General features: G+C 43.6%; 1 protein-coding gene across 11 annotated transcripts in view; it reads left to right on the forward strand.

The window, feature by feature from the left end:
- Positions 1–2,965: 2,965 nt before the first annotated feature.
- The window catches only part of CNOT1 (CCR4-NOT transcription complex subunit 1), a 58,220-nt gene continuing 44,432 nt past the window's right edge, over positions 2,966–16,753 (forward strand). For 10 of the 11 annotated variants that reach the window (XM_033157338.1, XM_033157343.1, XM_033157347.1 and 7 more), the window contains exons 1-4: positions 3,000–3,122; positions 8,515–8,787; positions 14,207–14,314; positions 16,574–16,672. In XM_033157338.1, coding sequence (XP_033013229.1) covers positions 8,686–8,787; positions 14,207–14,314; positions 16,574–16,672 — 309 coding nt within the window. In that variant the 5' untranslated portion in view covers positions 3,000–3,122; positions 8,515–8,685. Of the gene's footprint in view, positions 3,123–8,514; positions 8,788–14,206; positions 14,315–16,573; positions 16,673–16,753 lie in introns of all 11 variants that reach the window. The other variant, XM_033157339.1, reaches the window with a different exon arrangement.

Here is a 16,753-nt window from a genome sequence, read left to right on the forward strand (position 1 = left end):
GGAAAAGCCCCATTTTATGGGGTTCAACTCACAGTTCTGCAGCTTCTAGTCCTACAGCCATTTCTACAGTTTCCAGACAGATTATCTAATCAGCCAGTCACATGTTGCTGGGGAAACAAACAGCCTCCCACTGCATTCAACAATGGAGGCCTGGGCAAGGGGGCTGGGCTGGAAAGGGAGCCTTATCTCTCTCCCGATCACTTGCTGAACAGCTGTTCAGCGGCTTCCTTTCGATACCCCCTTCTCTCTTTGTAAAAAAAAAAGAGCATGATCTGCTTTTGGCCCCTAGGCAATTCGGCTCCAGGGACCATGCATTCGCTCCATAAGACACACAGACATTTCCCCTTACTTTTTAGGAGGAAAAAAGTGTCTTATGGAGCAAAAAATAAGGTACTTCTATGGCACAAATGCCCCCCTCCCCTGTGCTACAGAACCTATAACATGACCTGATTCTAGGGCTGCCATAAGTCATGGTTTTGTTTATAAAAAAAGGATTAACAACTTTTGGGGTGTCCTGGTTTTAACTTTTTGAAATATGGCAACCCTACCTGAATATATTTATTATATTTATATACTGCTTTCAGAAGAATATTATTTCGCAAAGCAGCTTACATTAAAAAAAGTAAGAGACACTTCCCTTTGACTTACCAACTAAAAGAAAGCAAGAGAAACAGGAGATCAGCCTAACGTTGCGAGAACAGAGCATAAGTTGTACAAAAGCCTGCACATCTAGCTGAGGTCATGCTCCTTTCCCCACATAAAAAAGTGGTGCAAATACTGTATGCAACTGGCTCTGGTTGGTGACATAGGGCTGAAATGGCTTGCTCTTCCCTTGCCAAAGAGCAACAGGCAGTTGGAACAGTGTTTTTTGTTTTTGTGGGAAAGGATCAAGCTCTCTGAGGCTGCTTCATCACTGGGTAAGACCAGGCTGGTCTTCCCATTGCCATGGGGGCAGAGGGAGGGGGCAGGGATTGTCTCAACTCTACCCAGCTTTTCATGCTATGACAGAAAATCCTCCTCCACTCCACCTGAGGTCTACAAGGCTCACAAGCTGCCAAAACAGATTTTACAAAGTCCTGCCTACTTGGCTGGAACCCTTGAAAAGCAAAGCCACAAACAGCAAGAGAGTCACAGGGGAAACTACCAGTGTCCTACTCTGCAGAGCCAAACCATATGCAATGATGCCTTTTTGCAACTTACTTTGGGGAAGGGGGAGAAAGATCAGGATTGGGGATCTGGGATTTAAAATAACCTATTTCCTAGGATTAAAATTCTGGTCTGTGCAAGGATACCCTACCCCAGGTATTTTTTGCTGGAAAAATGGCAGCAGGGGAAGATTAATACTAACATCCATTCTTAATACAGGTAGGTAGCTGTGTTGGTCTGCCATAGTCAAAACAAAATAAAATAAAAAATTCCTTCCAGTAGCACCTTAGAGACCAACTAAGTTTGTTCTTGGTATGAGCTTTCATGTGCATGCACACTTCTTCAGATACATTCTTGTTATATATCAGAAGTTCAAGAAGAGACTTCTTAAGATCATTGGAAGGCCCCTCCACGAGAGGTTCGGAGTACGAGACACGTCCTTTTCTGCAATGGCTTCCCATTTGTGAAATGGTTCTCTTTAACCAGGCCTTTGGCGACTGACATCCGATGCCCTTTTAAAATGTGCTGTGGAAGGGAATATTATTGGGTTGTCTTTAATTTTATTTGTATTACATATTTTGTGTTTTGTACATTGTGATTTTATGTTGTGGACTGCCGAGATCTATGGGTGGTATACAAATTAAATAAAGTGGAAGAGCACTTCTTGATCAGGCCGTCAGCTTGGTCCAACAACCTATTTTCAGAGTGGCCAATCCAGTGCCTGCCAGAAGCCCCAAAGCAGCCACATGAAGGCAACACACTTGTGCTGTCCACTAACCTAACTTGGAGGCCTCTCAGCCTTCACTACTGGCAGCGCTGTACACAGCTGCCCTCCCTAGTATCCATTCTCCTCCACCAATCTGCCTAAACAGATTTGTTAAAAGCCCTTAGAGTTGTGGGCCTCGCAACACACTTTAATTAGGCGAGTAGGAAGTAGCAGCGAGTTGGTCGGGCCTGAATCTTGCAACACTCAGCTTCACTGGCGGGGGGTCCAGCGTTACGAGAGAGGGGAAACTTCCTTGCCCACTTTCTCCACCACACCGCCGTGGTTTTAAGCACCTCTTTCACGTCCGTTCTCAGTTGCCTTTTATTTTCCTGAAGGAAACAGACCCCAATGGCACGTGATTTCCCCCACCCAGCATGGTGCTTCTCCAACACTTTGGTCCCCGTCTACTCCGGCCCCGTGGAGAAGCCCCAGGGAAGTGGCGTTCCGAGAGGACCCCCACAAGCCAAGCCCCGGGAGGGGCTCCGAAGGGTGGCTGCGAAGACCAGCTTAGCAGCTGCACAACTGCCTCAAGCACACCCCCGCTCTCCGGGAAGCCCGTGCGCATGCGCTTTCCAGGGTGGAGTGCTCGTCGACCTCCTAGCTGCCCCGTTACACTTCCCAAGGAATCGCGCCTGACGCCTGGCTCCTCAGCCATCGCAACCGCGCCCGACTGTTATTGGTCGTAGCTGACACGCTCCCTTCGTGGCGCTACGTTATGATTGGCCGAGCTAAGCTCAATATTGCCTTTAGCCAACCCTTGTCGGCCGATAGTTCTGCAGCGCCCCCTAGCCATCTCCTCAGCTTTGCGCCGCCTTCCAGCAACCACTTCCGAACACAGATTGGGTAACCTGGCCTTCGTCCCTACGCAGACGTAAAGGGGGGGGGGGAAACTAATATCGCACCGCCCCTCGAGGATCCAGGTGGGGATTGGACGGAAGCAGGGAGGCGGGCTCGAGCGCGGAGCTGGACACAGCCTGCGATTGGGCCAGGGCTTCCTCGCGCAGGCGACCTGAGCGAGATCGAGGAGCCCCCGCCCCCTGGCCTTACGTCCGTCGCAGGGGAAGACGGGAAGAGAAGGGCCGCGACGTGAGCGCGCGACTCCCGGCGCCATTTTGTTTTGGAACCAGCGGAGGAGGTAACTAGAGAAGCGCGAGCGGCTCAGCCAGGCGCCCGCCCCGGCCCCGAGACCCTCGCCCCCGGCCCGCCCCAGGTGAGAACCGCGCCCTTCGCTCCAGGCGGCAAGGCTGGCGCTGGCGGAAGCCACCGGGAGGCCGAGCGGTAGTGGCGGTAGCGGTGGGCGGCCTGCGTCCCGCGTCTCTCCCGGCGTAGCCGGCGCTGAAGCGCCAGCAAGGGAGTGGTGAGCTGGGCCTGCCCGTAGCTCGCCTGTCCCTGCACGTGTTGTCCCCTGTGGTGGGGCGAGGAGGCCTCCCGGAGACCCCATACACCTCCCTCCCTCCTTCCTCTCTTGCGCCCCGAAGGCGAGTCCGGCAGCGGAATAAATAAAAAACGAGGATCGCTCGCGGCAACGGCGGGCTCCTGCCTGCCCCCAGGAGGCCGTCCCAATTGGGCCGCCGAGAAATGGTGAGGGGCCCCGTCCGCTCCGTTGGCCTGTCCTGCCCGCCCTCCGAAGCCGGAAGTGACTTGGGCCACTTCTTGTGGGAGCGAACGAGGCAGGTCGGGAAGCGTTGTTCCTCGTTCAGAGGCTTTAGTTAATCCATGTCGAGGCGCCCGCCAGCCCCAGGTGTGCGCCGCCCTCGGGCTTCCTCAGCCGCTCCCGAATCGTCTTGTAGGATACCCGTCAGAGGCTGCTACAACACAGGCGGAGAAAGAGCTTAATTTCCGTTTTTGTTCCCCCCCCCTCCTGTCTCTGATCCACGACGGACTTGAATCTGCTTATAGGTGCTGTATCTGTTTCAAACGTCCTATAAACAATCTTACTTTACTGGGGATAGGCGGGGAGGTAGTGAGATCTTATTTCTGGCAAAAGTCTGTGGTCTGATGCCAGTTTGGCCTGGCTTCTTTTGGCAGGTGAGACAGGCACTGCAATAATGCTTTCTGGTAACTTGAAGAATGATTTATTTGCTTGTCTTCATATTACAGAACTGAAACCGTTGTTCCTAACTTTTATCTTTTCATGTGAACTGCATGGTTTCACCTTTATGGGCTTGGACGTTTCTTGTGCCAGAAAAATGATCTAAAGTGTTGTTAATAAGAAAATAACTAAGCATATGGGAGAACAAGACTTACTGAAGTAGAGCCAGCATAGCTTCAGCAAAGACAACTCTTGTCTTATGAAGCTATTAAGAGTTATTTGAGAACGTCAATAAACATAGAAGTGATCCACTTACTTGGATTTTAAAAAGCTTATGACAAGTTGCCCCACCAAAGATTCCCAAGTAAGCTTAGCAGTTATGGTACAGTGGTACCTTGGGTTACATACGCTTCAGGTTACATACTCCGCTAACCCAGAAATAACGCTTCAGGTTAAGAACTTTGCTTCAGGATAAGAACAGAAATCGTGCTCTGGCGGCGCAGCGGGAGGTCCCATTAGCTAAAGTGGTGCTTCAGGTTAAGAACAGTTTCAGGTTAAGAATGGACCTCCAGAACGAATTAAGTACGTAACCAGAGGTACCACTGTATAAGAGGAGGAATTGGTTAATAGGAAGCAAACAGTAGGAATAAACGGAAGGTTCTCTGAATGGAGAGCTGTAGAAAGCAGAGTCTTCCAAGGATTGATATTGGAACCTGTGCCTTTTAACTTGTTCATAGAGGATCTAGAGATAAGGGTGGGCAATGAGGTTCCCAAAAGATTTCCAAGAGCTTCAAAAAAAATCTCTAAACTGAGGGAATGGACTGTAAAATGGCAAATGCAATTCAGTGTAAAAAAGTGTGAGGAGATGCATGCAAAAAACAATAATGCATCTATGTTCATGGAATCTGAACTGGCAGTGACTGACCAGGAATGAGCCATTGGGGTCATAGTAGGTAACTCAATGAGGATGTCTACCCAGTGTGCAGCAGCTGTGGAAAAGGCATGCTAGGGAAAGAAAATTAAAACTTTCAGTATCATAACGCCATTATACAAATATATGGTATGATATGATGGAAGTTTATAAAATTATTCACAGCATGGATAAAGTGGGAAGAGAAAAGTTTTTCTCTCTGTCATAGCACTAGAACTCATGAACATGCAGTGAAGCTTAGTGTTGGAAGATTCAGGATTGGCAAAAGGAAGTAATTTTTCACGCAGTGCATAGTTAAACTAGCACTTGCTCCTACAGGAGACTAATGGCAACTCACTTGAATGGCTTTCAGTGGCTGCTGGCCATGATAGTTGTGGTCTGGCTCCAGTTAGAGGCAATAATGGATCCAACAACTTGGGCCTAATTCTTGTGCAAAGGAGTGGATCTAGCAGACCGATGAATTAGGAAGTGGCTGGTTCAAATCTCACTTTACCTTTAATTAGCTAGACCATCGTGGGGAACAGCTCTTTTAGCTTTAGGATCCCAAACAAATTCAGCAAAAGTATTGGCTTCCTTTGCAGCACAATTGTAGTTAGCTCTACCTTGTAATCCTTGGTAGGTGGCAAACTTTAGTGCTAAGTTATGTGATTTTCGAGCTGTATTCAGGATGTTCCATATTTAACTCATACAGGTTAAAGCATTTTAACATCTGTCAACATTGTAGTTGCATTTGTTCAATGTACACAACAGGTACTACTAACCTTTACCCTTGATACTGCATGTGAGGCAATAAACTAATATGGGTGGGGCAGAAGCTGCTGCATGCTTATTTAGACATTTCGATCAGTTTATGTTGGCTACTCACGTTTTGTTTCTCACTTGTGTGCAATTCTCATCTTGCTCTCATTTTTCAGGAAACTTCCTTTCACTCTTCCTCCCCCTCCCCTTTTTGAAACATTTAAATTTGTTTTATCTTACACATTCATCCTGATTTTTTATTTTAATATGCTGTTAGTATTTGAGAATACTAAGCTACTCAATTCTGCCTTGTAGATAACTAGAGTTATATATTTAAGGTGGCTTTGTGCCCCTGTGTGTCACAATGTGGTTTGAGTGGTAGTCCTACCAGTTGGTTAGTCTCTATGCAGAGTGGCTAATGCTTAAGTTGCTGAAAGCAGTTTTGTTGTAATCTAAATTGTAGTGTAGCTAGCCGATTCCTTTGTCTTAAACCTTGCTGCTTAAATGTTAAAAGTTCCATAGCTGAATTTGGGCTAACCTTGATAGTCTTTGACTACCTGCTATGTATTTCACCAATATTGGCTACCCTCATGAAAATAGTTTATTTGGCAAGTGGAAAGGTTTCTATTTAGTCCTCATCTTCCTTGATCTCTCTGCCACCTCTTGATACAACTGATCAGAAGTAAGTTTTGATTCCCCTTAAGCCCTAGGTCCCTGATTCTGTCTTCAGTTGATTCTCTTCCTAACTATCCAATCATTATTTATTTAGAAAAGTATGTATATGTTGCTCTCACAAAAAAATGGGGTTTTATATATCAACATTATAACATTCCTTTAAAAGCAGTACAGAACAATCATTACAATGACTGGCCACTCAAGAAAATGCTAAACAATTGCATAGGTATTAAAAAGTCTTTAAGAGATGATTGACAGACTGTGGCTTTGTTACCACCTGTATGCTAATGCTGTACAGCTGTACCCCCAAACAATATTTCTTTCCCTCCAATCCCACATCACTTCTCTGAGATTTCCACTGGGATGCTTCATTGTTGCTAATACAGTGGACCCTCTGGTTATGTTACCTTTCGGTAACGTAACGTTTGGGTTGCAAACGCGGCAAACCTGGAAGTGTATACTTCTGGGTTTCACTGCATGCACAGAAGCGTCCTGTCACGCCGCGCACAGAAGCGGTGCCTCTAGATGCGGACTTTTCGGGGTACGGATGGACCCCCGGAACAAATTAAGTTCATATCCGGAGGGTCTACTGTACATCCACAGTCAAACGTCTCATCTTTCCTCCCGTCCACCAATCCTCATTTACACTTCCTCTACTGCCCACTTCATCAGGATGAAATCTTTGTTTCTCTGACTCTTTTTTTTCTGCTTTTGTCCCATATTCAGTCCATCCACAAATCAGTGCCACTTCTCTCTATATATTACAGAATGATCATCTTTCCTCAGCAGAATTTCAGGCCTTGCAGTCTTTTCCTCATTGGTCTTGGAAGTGGCCTATAAAAACTGAAGGCAAAACTGGTGAAGATTTTAAGATTGCCTTGTAAACAGGAAGCAATTTTATCATTGCATAAGTTTGGAATCTATATTGGCAGGACCTATTAAGAAATCGGCAATCCTAATGATAAGGTTCCCTCAAGAGATGCAAATGCCAATGAACAGATCATTTAAAATTATTTTTTAACATTGTAGATTTGCTTAAAGCAATAATTGGGATTTGGCACTTGGGTACACATCTTATACATGACACTTCATGCTGTTGAAAGTGTAAATAAACTCCTGTGTTCTCATTAACAAGTGAAGACTATTCATAATTCTATAGATCTGAATAAAATAGTCTTTTGCTCCGATTGGACTCATTGACTGTGTTTGGACAATAAACTAAGCAGGGATTTTAGTGTTCTTTGGCTTGTGCACTACTTCCCTCCTCTAGCGCAACCTAGAGGAGGAAGTTGAAAGCACTTTTTTTTATTCCACCTTGGAGTGGCTTGTTATGCCCAAACTAGGGCCAAATGTGGTTAGTTTTAACTCTGGTTTGTTTGTCTGAATAGGGCAACTTCAGACTGTGGCTTATGATGCTGGCTTTGAATAAACCACAAGCCTACCACTAGCCCCAGATTGACTTTCAATACCATTTTCTCCTATGCCACGCTCACCTATGACTTCAGGTGTGGGGCAGGTACTGCTGTGGCTCGCAGGCATGTCCAACAGATAGATCGTGATCTACCTGTAGATCACTGGATGTCTGTGGTAGAACATTGGCTCCCCCTAAAGAAGCTGAACAACTGTGGCTCCATTTTACCTCCTCCCTGAAAGAACTCAACAACTTTGACCCGAACCCCCCAAAAGGGGGTAGATCACTGCCAGTTTTTAACTCTGTAAATAGATTGCAGTCTCTTGGGAGTTGGCCACCCCTGCGACACTTGGGAGCATTACCATGATCTGCCACTTGTTCCTTTGAGCTCCCAAATGCAGATGGTCCTTGATTCGCTTTCATTGCTGAATTTAAATTCAATGTCAAATACAAGCCCTCCTTTTGGAAGGGTAAGTGGCAAAATATTCTTCTGCGGAATAATCTTCCTCTGCAGTCCCAATTTTAATTAAATTTGGGGCTGGAAAGTATCCAGAGTGTACTTTGACTGCTCTTTGATTCTTCATTTGAAGGTGGTTCACAGATGGTGTGGCAGTTTTGGATTCAGCCCTCGGGGCCGGATCTAGTTCCTGACCCCTGAAATAAACTATAGTTCAAACTGCCTTTAACAGCCTTATCAAATCTGCAAACTTTTGCTGGCAAAGCAAGTGCTTTTCCATAAAACTCTGGCCTGTTCCATCATTACATTTACAATTGTTTAGTTATACATGTATAATCATTGCTGTTTTGTCTTGCAGGTGCCATGGTTCAGAACAGAGTGAGAGTACTGGGAAAGAAGAACTGAACATACAGCATAAATTGATTACATAGGCTAACTGGAAAAAAATTAACCTGTCTCTGAGGTGACTAAAGGGGAATAATGGTGATTTTGCGCCGGGCTCGGCCGCCTGCTTCCGCCCCAACCAGCAATGAATCTTGACTCGCTCTCGCTGGCCTTGTCTCAAATCAGCTACCTGGTGGACAATTTAACCAAGAAAAACTACAGAGCCAGCCAGCAGGAAATACAGCATGTAAGTCAATAATGAATGACATTTTAAAAAAAGAAATGTAAAGGGTATCCACAACTTAGTTCGTACTGTTTATAGTCCTACTTCTCACTGCTTGATTGGTTTAGTTGCTAGAACAACCTTCCCCAACCTGGTAATCTCCAGATGTTGAGGATTACAGCTCTGAACACTGACCATGTTAACTGATTGATGTGATTTGTATTGCAAAGCACCACAGGCCACTAAGATCTTACTATATTTTGCTTGCTGGGAGTTGACAATTGTCTTGTCAAGTTTATTAAACTCTAATATAGTTTTATATCTTATTTATCCTGTTATTTCATCTTTTTTTGTGTGTATCTGAATTGATTTATGACATTGGCTTTAATTACTCAGTAGTCCTGTAGAGTTATTGCTCATTTCCATGCTTACAACAGAGTTCTTTTGAGTATTTAAAATCAGCCTGTCCTGACCTTCTTGCAACGTCTTGTGGTAATTTAATGCAAAATTAAATTGGCAATACTTTGTTCATTCTAGGGTGAATTTATTGCAAGAGTTTTAACTCTGTTTTTCCTTATTAAATGAAAATGGTTCATTCTAGCTTGTATTTTTCATAGTTACAAAAGTAGTTGTATCTTTCTTTTTGTTGCCTCCAGGTCTGCATTCCTTTTTTAGAATGGTTAGATTTTTTAAAAAAGAAAAAGAATTGAGGCTGGTACTGGTGGTGGAAATGATGGTGAAAACAGTGAAGTGAACTTCAGGTTTGCAGTTCCCTGCCCAGTGTGGCTAGTAATGTCATTTAATTCTCAACCAGCAGGTCTCTTCTCCTGGATGAGATGTGAAAAAGTGAATGTGGAAGAAATGTAGCATGAAGTATAGTGACCTGAAGAACAATTACTCTAGGGCAACATCTGTGTGGCACCATATGCCCACGTTGTTGCTGCCCTAGTTTTCCTGCAAACTTTTGAAGCTGGCAGAGGGTTTTTGGTTAGCGGTGTGTTCTGGTCTTCCTCACTTGAAGGGTCTTATACTCAGTACTACTTAGAAGTATGCTGCTTTGATCCTTGTTTACATCTAACTTTCAAATGCCTTTTAACTGTCATGTTTAAGGGTCTTTAAAAAACTGATTCTTTTGTAAAGTTTTAAAATTTCATTTTATAGTGTATATAATATGGAGAACAATTATAATAGACCAAAATTAAAACATGAAAAACAAAAATAGAAAATATGCACGTAGGAGGGAGAAATAAGACTTTAATATTGCAAGCAGACAATAAGTGATACAAATTTTTTTTTAAGTATGATAGTTGCTAAAAACAAAAATCAACAACCACAAAATACTTAAGTAGTTAGAGACCAGGGAGACAGCTGGACCTTTGAACAGTAAAGGAGTCAAAAGCTGTCCAAAGGAAGAAAAGGTGAATGCAGAGAAGCTGAATGAATTCACAGCAGAAGATATAAGGAAACCCCCTTATAAAACTCACACTTGCTCTTTCTTCATTGACAAAATAAGCTGTTGCATCTTCTTTAAAAGAAGCTACAAGTCGGCCCAGCCTGGATCCAGATGATACTAACTACAAGCCAGTGGCTAACATTTCCTTACTGGTTTATTGCAGTGCACTCTATGCGGTCCCCCTTGAAGATGGTTTGGAAGTTGCAACTGGTGCATAATACAGCAGCTAGCTAGGTTACTGCTGGGTGTTTCTGTCAGGGCTCACCTTACGCTGGTTCTGAAAGATTTTGTGCTGGTTGCCGATTTGCTGCTGAGCCCAGTCTAAGATGTTAATATAAAATGCCCCAAACAACTGAATATTGGTGACAAATGAGAGGGCTGCTGCCCAGAGTGGCTGGGGAAGCCCAGTCAGATGGGTGGGGTATTATTATTATTATTATTATTATTATTATTATTATTATTATTATTATTATGGGGTGTGTCGTACCATTTTTAGTGTCAAGTTAAGACATGCTTCTTTACCAAGCCTTTCAGGCAAGTGGATGCTTTCCCTTCTGCTGTATTGCTGCACTCCTGTTTTGTTGCTCTTGTGATTTTGTTTAGTTTTCTGAATTTAGCTTAGGATTTTAATGAACTATATATTGTTTTCAACTGATATTTTGTATATAATTTCCTTGTCCGTTTGGTGATGTGTGGGGCTGTAAGTATTTTTTTAAAAAGAAAATTGTAAATAATTCCTTCCTCACAAGGTGATCAAGAGAGTAGGGGGTCTGCCCATTCTAATTATTCTTAGATGAATCTGATTATCTAGATCGGGCTGGGAAACCTCTGGCCCTCCAGATGCTGCTGAACTACAACTCCCATCAGTTCCAGTAAGCATGGCTAGTAGTTGCCAGGGTCAGAGATGATGGGAGTTGTAGTTCAGCAACATCTGGAGCGCCACAGTTCCCGGCACCTGCTCTGATACGAAGTAAACAACCTGTGACTTGTTTGCTTATCTGCGAGGTGAGTCATAGTCTGTTAAATAACATTAACCACAGTTTATGTGCAAACACAGCCAATATGTGATTCATTGCACACACATTACCAAAAGACAGCACTGGCAAAAAGCTGCTTTCTCTTCTTTACGCTGCTCAGTAATAAGCTTCCAGTTTCCTTTACGAAGCTTTAGGCAGGGAAAAATTATTTGAGAGGTGCTTTATCAGATTAGTTTTGAATTGTCTGTCCCTCTTACGGTTCCACAGTATAATAGGAGTTGTGATTCAGCAACATCAGGAAGGCCAAAGGTTCCCAACCCAGATCCACTTCAGTTAGGCTTCTAACCTGGTTTGGGGCCAAAATTTACCCTGGTTATACTGTAGGCTGATCTTTGCTGGTAGATGGGAAATGGAACCTTGTTGATTCTCCTGGACCTCTCAGTAATGTTCAGTGCCATTAATAATGATATCCTTTCAGTTCGGCTGTCTTGTTTAAGTTTGGGAGGTACTGCTTGATGCTTGTTCTGCAGAGTTCTATTCATTTGCCAACACTGTTTAACATCTTGATGATGCCATTGAGAAAGATCATCTGAAGATTTGGTTGCAGGTGTCACTGGAATGAAGATGATACTCAGCTTTATATTTATTGCTCATCAGATGCAGCTGAGGCTGTGCACACTGCTTGGGCATAGCAATGAACTGGATGAACTCTGAAAAACAGAGGTTCAGGGTGGAATTGAATATCACACTATGATGAATGTCCCCATTAGTACAAGCAGTGCGGCTTGCCACGTGGAATGATCCTCCCTCTTCCTGTGAACTGTTTTGGGGATTCTTCTGACCTCCCCTTGCAGCCAATTTTGGGGGTAGTGGGAGGAGGAGAGCAAGGAAAGCCCTGTTGTGCAAGTGGAAGCCCTCTTGCCCATAGTCACAGAAGATTAGAGGTATTGATTGGTTCAGGGTGATCCATTGCGTGACCTAAGGGCCACATGCGGCCCTTGAGGCTTTTTTTTGGCAGCCCTCTGCAGCATTTGACACAGACCCACCCCATTCCTCACAGTGCCTTCCTAAAGCTGGTTAAGTGAGGAGCTAGGCTTTGGGAAGGATGAGTGAGGGCTGTAACCGTGTCTTAAGAGTCCTTCCACCTCCTTCCCAAAACTGGGAAAGAGCTAACAAGGCTTTGGGAAGGAGGTGGGAGAACTGTAGGACCCTTATAGAGCTTCATGCCTCCTTCCCAAAGCCTGGCGCCTCACTTAGGCAGCTTTATGAAGGCAGTGTGAAGGCTGGCAGGGTAGGGAGCAGCATCAAATTTTGGCCATGCTTCCATGTGTGCAACAAGGCAGTGTGCGGCCCATGGGCTCTGTGTCAAATTACTATTGCGGCCCACTTGGTATGAAAAGTTGGGCTGCCCTGTTTGGTTGGTTTATCCAGGTGAATAGTATTCAGCCTGTTCTAGATGCTGTTCTACTCTCCCTAAAGGATCAGGTGTACAACTGGGGGTGCTTATTGATCCAGCACTGGAGGCTCAAATGATCTTATGACTCAAATTACCTATTCTCAGCTTTGGTGGATAAACCAACTTTGACCTTGCCTGAGTGGCGATACCTTGGCTACAATTGCTCATCCTCTGTTGACTTCTTCTTTAGACTATTGCACTGCATTATATGGGACTGCCTGTAAAAGTGGTCCAATAACACTGGTTGGTTCAGAACAGGAGTGCAAAGGTTTTAATTAAGACTGTGCAGTTTGATCATATTATGCCTGTGCTTTGTTCAGCTGCACTGGTTTTCCATCTGTTTCCGGGGCTAATTTAAAAGTGCTGGTTTATAAATGGCAAGCTGTGTACCTATCTGAACCTTAAGATTTTTTGGAGGCCCTGCTCCTGGTGCCCCCACCAAAATAAGTGAGGGCGGTAATCTTTCAGTTGTGATACACTGGTTATGAGACAGCCTTCTCTGGGAGGCTTGTCTTTTGGCCACCAGGTAAAATCTTGTTTCACTCAGGCCTTCTGAAAGAGTGGTGTGGTTTGGGCCTCTCAATTTTTAAAATACAGTATTTGTTTTAACTTTGGAGTTGCTATGCTGTTGCCTTCTTGTTATATTTATGCTACTTTTGGTTGTAGAACTTATTTTGTATTAAAATAGCTTTTATATTTAATGTAAATAACCCACATAAATTTGTTATCTAATAAATAAATGACAAATCTTCGATTCTGGACTCAACAGGAATTACCTCAATTATATGCATACTATGCAATGTATTTAGGTTGCTTTTTTATTTTATTTTATTTTGCTTAGTGCTGACATGCTCTACTTTAAAAGCAAACAGATTTTCTGTTTATTAAAGAGTAATTTAAATTATATCCCTTTTCATTTTTACAAAGTGGTTCTCGGCCCTACTCTATTTTTCTGGGTCATTGGCCCATTTGAACCTCTGAAAGACTGCTAGGGTCACTTCTGCTGTACTTGCTTCCCCTTTCAGTCTGGCTTGTCATGTTGCTTGACAGACCACAAGTATTACAAACCACGAGCATTAATCAAAGTTCATTTTTGGCTTGCCACTTGAGGTTTTTTTGGGAAACCAACCATGAGCCCAGGTTCAGATGACATCAGAAGTCAGACCCTGTGGCATTTGAGCAGTGTTTACCACCACACTGTTCAGTCGTGTTAAACCAAAACTTGTTTTAAACTAGTTTAATGTGACCTGGACACTGTGTGACTTTCCCTTATTTTCTCCTTTTTGCTACTAGCATGGACCCTGCCAGAAAGCTGTGTGGCTTCTGTTCCTTAAGAGTGCAGCTGATAGTGGTAGAAACACTCAGTTTGAACATGGTGCTGATAAACACCAAGGTTGCAGGTCGATTCCCCATAAGGAACAGCTGCATATTCATGTGTTGCAGGGGGTTGGACTAGATGATCCTCAGGGTCCCTTCCAATTCTACAGTTCTATGATTCTATGTAGTTACAAATGCTATGGTACCTTGCTGCAGCTCTTTTGTTTTTCTTGCAACTAGATTGTGAATCGGCACGGCCCTGAGGCAGACAGGCATTTACTACGCTGTCTATTCTCGCATGTGGATTTCAGTGGCGATGGTAAAAGTAGCGGTAAAGATTTCCATCAGGTAAATTTTGTCCTTAAATAATTTCCAGTTAGTTTCTTGATTTTTTATTTTTACATTTTTTTTATTCTACAGTGCTTCCATCTTGTAGTGACGTACAAAATTCATTGTGAAAATACGTACAATAAAAGCAGCATTGAAACTACTACAGTGGAACCCCAGGTTATGCATGCAATCTGTTCTGGGTTGTCGTGCGTAACGTGTGTATCCTGAACGCACGGGGGGGGGGACCCGAAAAACCGGAGGTAGCGTGATTTGAGCGCTTCTGCGCATACACGAAGTGTGCAGAAACGTTCTGCGTATCCGGGGGCTGCGCGCGCTCCGTAAATGCTGGGTTGGTGCCGTTCTTAACTCGAACGTCTGCAACCCGGGGTGTGCGTAACCCGGGGTTCCACTGTACTAAAATATCATACATATGGTTACATTTAAAACAGGCAGCAGATTTACAACAGAACACTACTTTTAAAAGTCCCGTAGTTCATTGATAGAGCACATGCTTTTCATATAAAATGCTCCAGAGAAGAGGAGTTTGGATTTGATATCCCGCTTTATCACTACCCGAAGGAGTCTCAAAGCGGCTAACATTCTCCTTTCCCTTCCTCCCCCCCCCAACAAACACTCTGTGAGGTGAGTGGGGCTGAGAGACTTCAAAGAAGTGTGACTAGCCCAAGGTCACCCAGCAGCTGCATGTGGAGGAGCAGAGACAGTAACCTGGTTCCCCAGATTACGAGACTACCGCTCTTAACCACTACACCACACTGGCTCTCAGGGCCATGCTAATCTTCTCTGTATCATTCCAATTTTAGTGTATGTGCTGCATCTCTAGGCAAGGTATGCCAAGCACTCCTGCCTGAAACCCTACAAAGGTGCCTGCCAGTCAGTCAACAAAAATGAGTTGGATCAGGGGTCAGCAACCTTTTTCGGCCGTGGGCTGGTCCACCATCCCTCAGACTATGTGGTGGGCTGGACTATTTTTTTTGGGGGGGGGGGGTTGAAGGAATTCCTATGCCCTACAAATAACCCAGAGATGCATTTTAAATAAAAGGACACATTCTACTCATGTAAAAACACCAGGCAGGCCCCACAAATAACCCAGAGATGCATTTTAAATAAAAGGACACATTCTACTCATGTAAAAACACCAGGCAGGCCCCACAAATAACCCAGAGATGCATTTTAAATAAAAGGACACATTCTACTCAGGTAAAAACACACTGATTCCCAGACTGTCCGTGGGCCGGATTGAGAAGGCGATTGGGCCGCATCCGGCCCATGGGCCTTAGGTTGCCTACCCCTGAGTTAGATGCACCAGTGGCTTGACTCTGTATAAGACAGGTTCCTGTGTTCCTAAGTTTTAAAATATAGCTTGATTTTCTGTCCAGCAGTTAGTTCAAAAACTTTCTAAAACATTGTTTTCGTTACCCTGTAGAAATCTGGAAGGGAGTCAGGTAAGCACATCTTTCTGGGAGAGTTTAAAAGAGGCTCTACTCCAGAGAAGACCTGTGCTTTTTTCAGATTGGCTTAGCCTACTTATGAGTACAAAAGTTGCATAGAAGGCCATATCTGAATGCCTAGTCTGTGTATGTGTTGTATTTGAACTGTTTCATATATGTGTTAATTGTTGGTATTAATAATTACTTCAAGAGGTTTCATAGGAAGCTATTCGTAAATGGAAATAATTATGCCTGAGTACTTCTAAGGCAGCTTGTAAATGTAAATAATCCCAACACATTTTAGATTTGTAAACTTCAAGAAATGTTAAAATAGAAGAGTTGAGCTACTTTTGAATAATGCTGTTCCTAAGGCCTTGTGTGATGGAACTTCATTTTTCTCAAGCTTTGAATGACTCAGTAACTGAGTTCAGTAACTTGAATTTTAGTCACAAGTTTAGTCTCAGGTCAAGTCAAGTCACTTGTTTGGCTTGTCTCTGTAAAATATTTCTTAATATTAGCTTCTATTTTGTTACTATGCATACAGTATTCAGATGATGTTTGTTGTGCTGGGCATAATCAATAATGACTAAGAATTGTGAATTGCGTTTACCTTCTTGAAAGACTAACCAAAATAGTTTCATCTGCCATTTCATCTTTATGATATCAAAATATTTGTCAAACGTATCCTATAGTAAGAAGACAGTTTGAAGTACTTTCATGGATGTATATATTATGTTTACAGAAACAAAATCCTGGTAATACCTGGTAACATAGGTGCCTCTCCCAAACCAACCAAAACTTTTGCTACAGCTGTCTCCTTTCTTTTCAGACGCAGTTTCTGATCCAGGAGTGTGCATCATTGATTACAAAGCCAAATTTTATTTCGACGCTGTCCTATGCTATTGAAAATCCATTGCATTATCAAAAGGTTTGTATGCAGTTTTAAAGTGCTGTTAACAAGAATGTTAAAAACCTATTCAAGTGTCAGTGAGCTAATTTTACAAAATGT

Source organism: Lacerta agilis, chromosome 8 (assembly GCF_009819535.1).
Source record: "Lacerta agilis isolate rLacAgi1 chromosome 8, rLacAgi1.pri, whole genome shotgun sequence".
NCBI lineage: Eukaryota > Metazoa > Chordata > Lepidosauria > Squamata > Lacertidae > Lacerta > Lacerta agilis.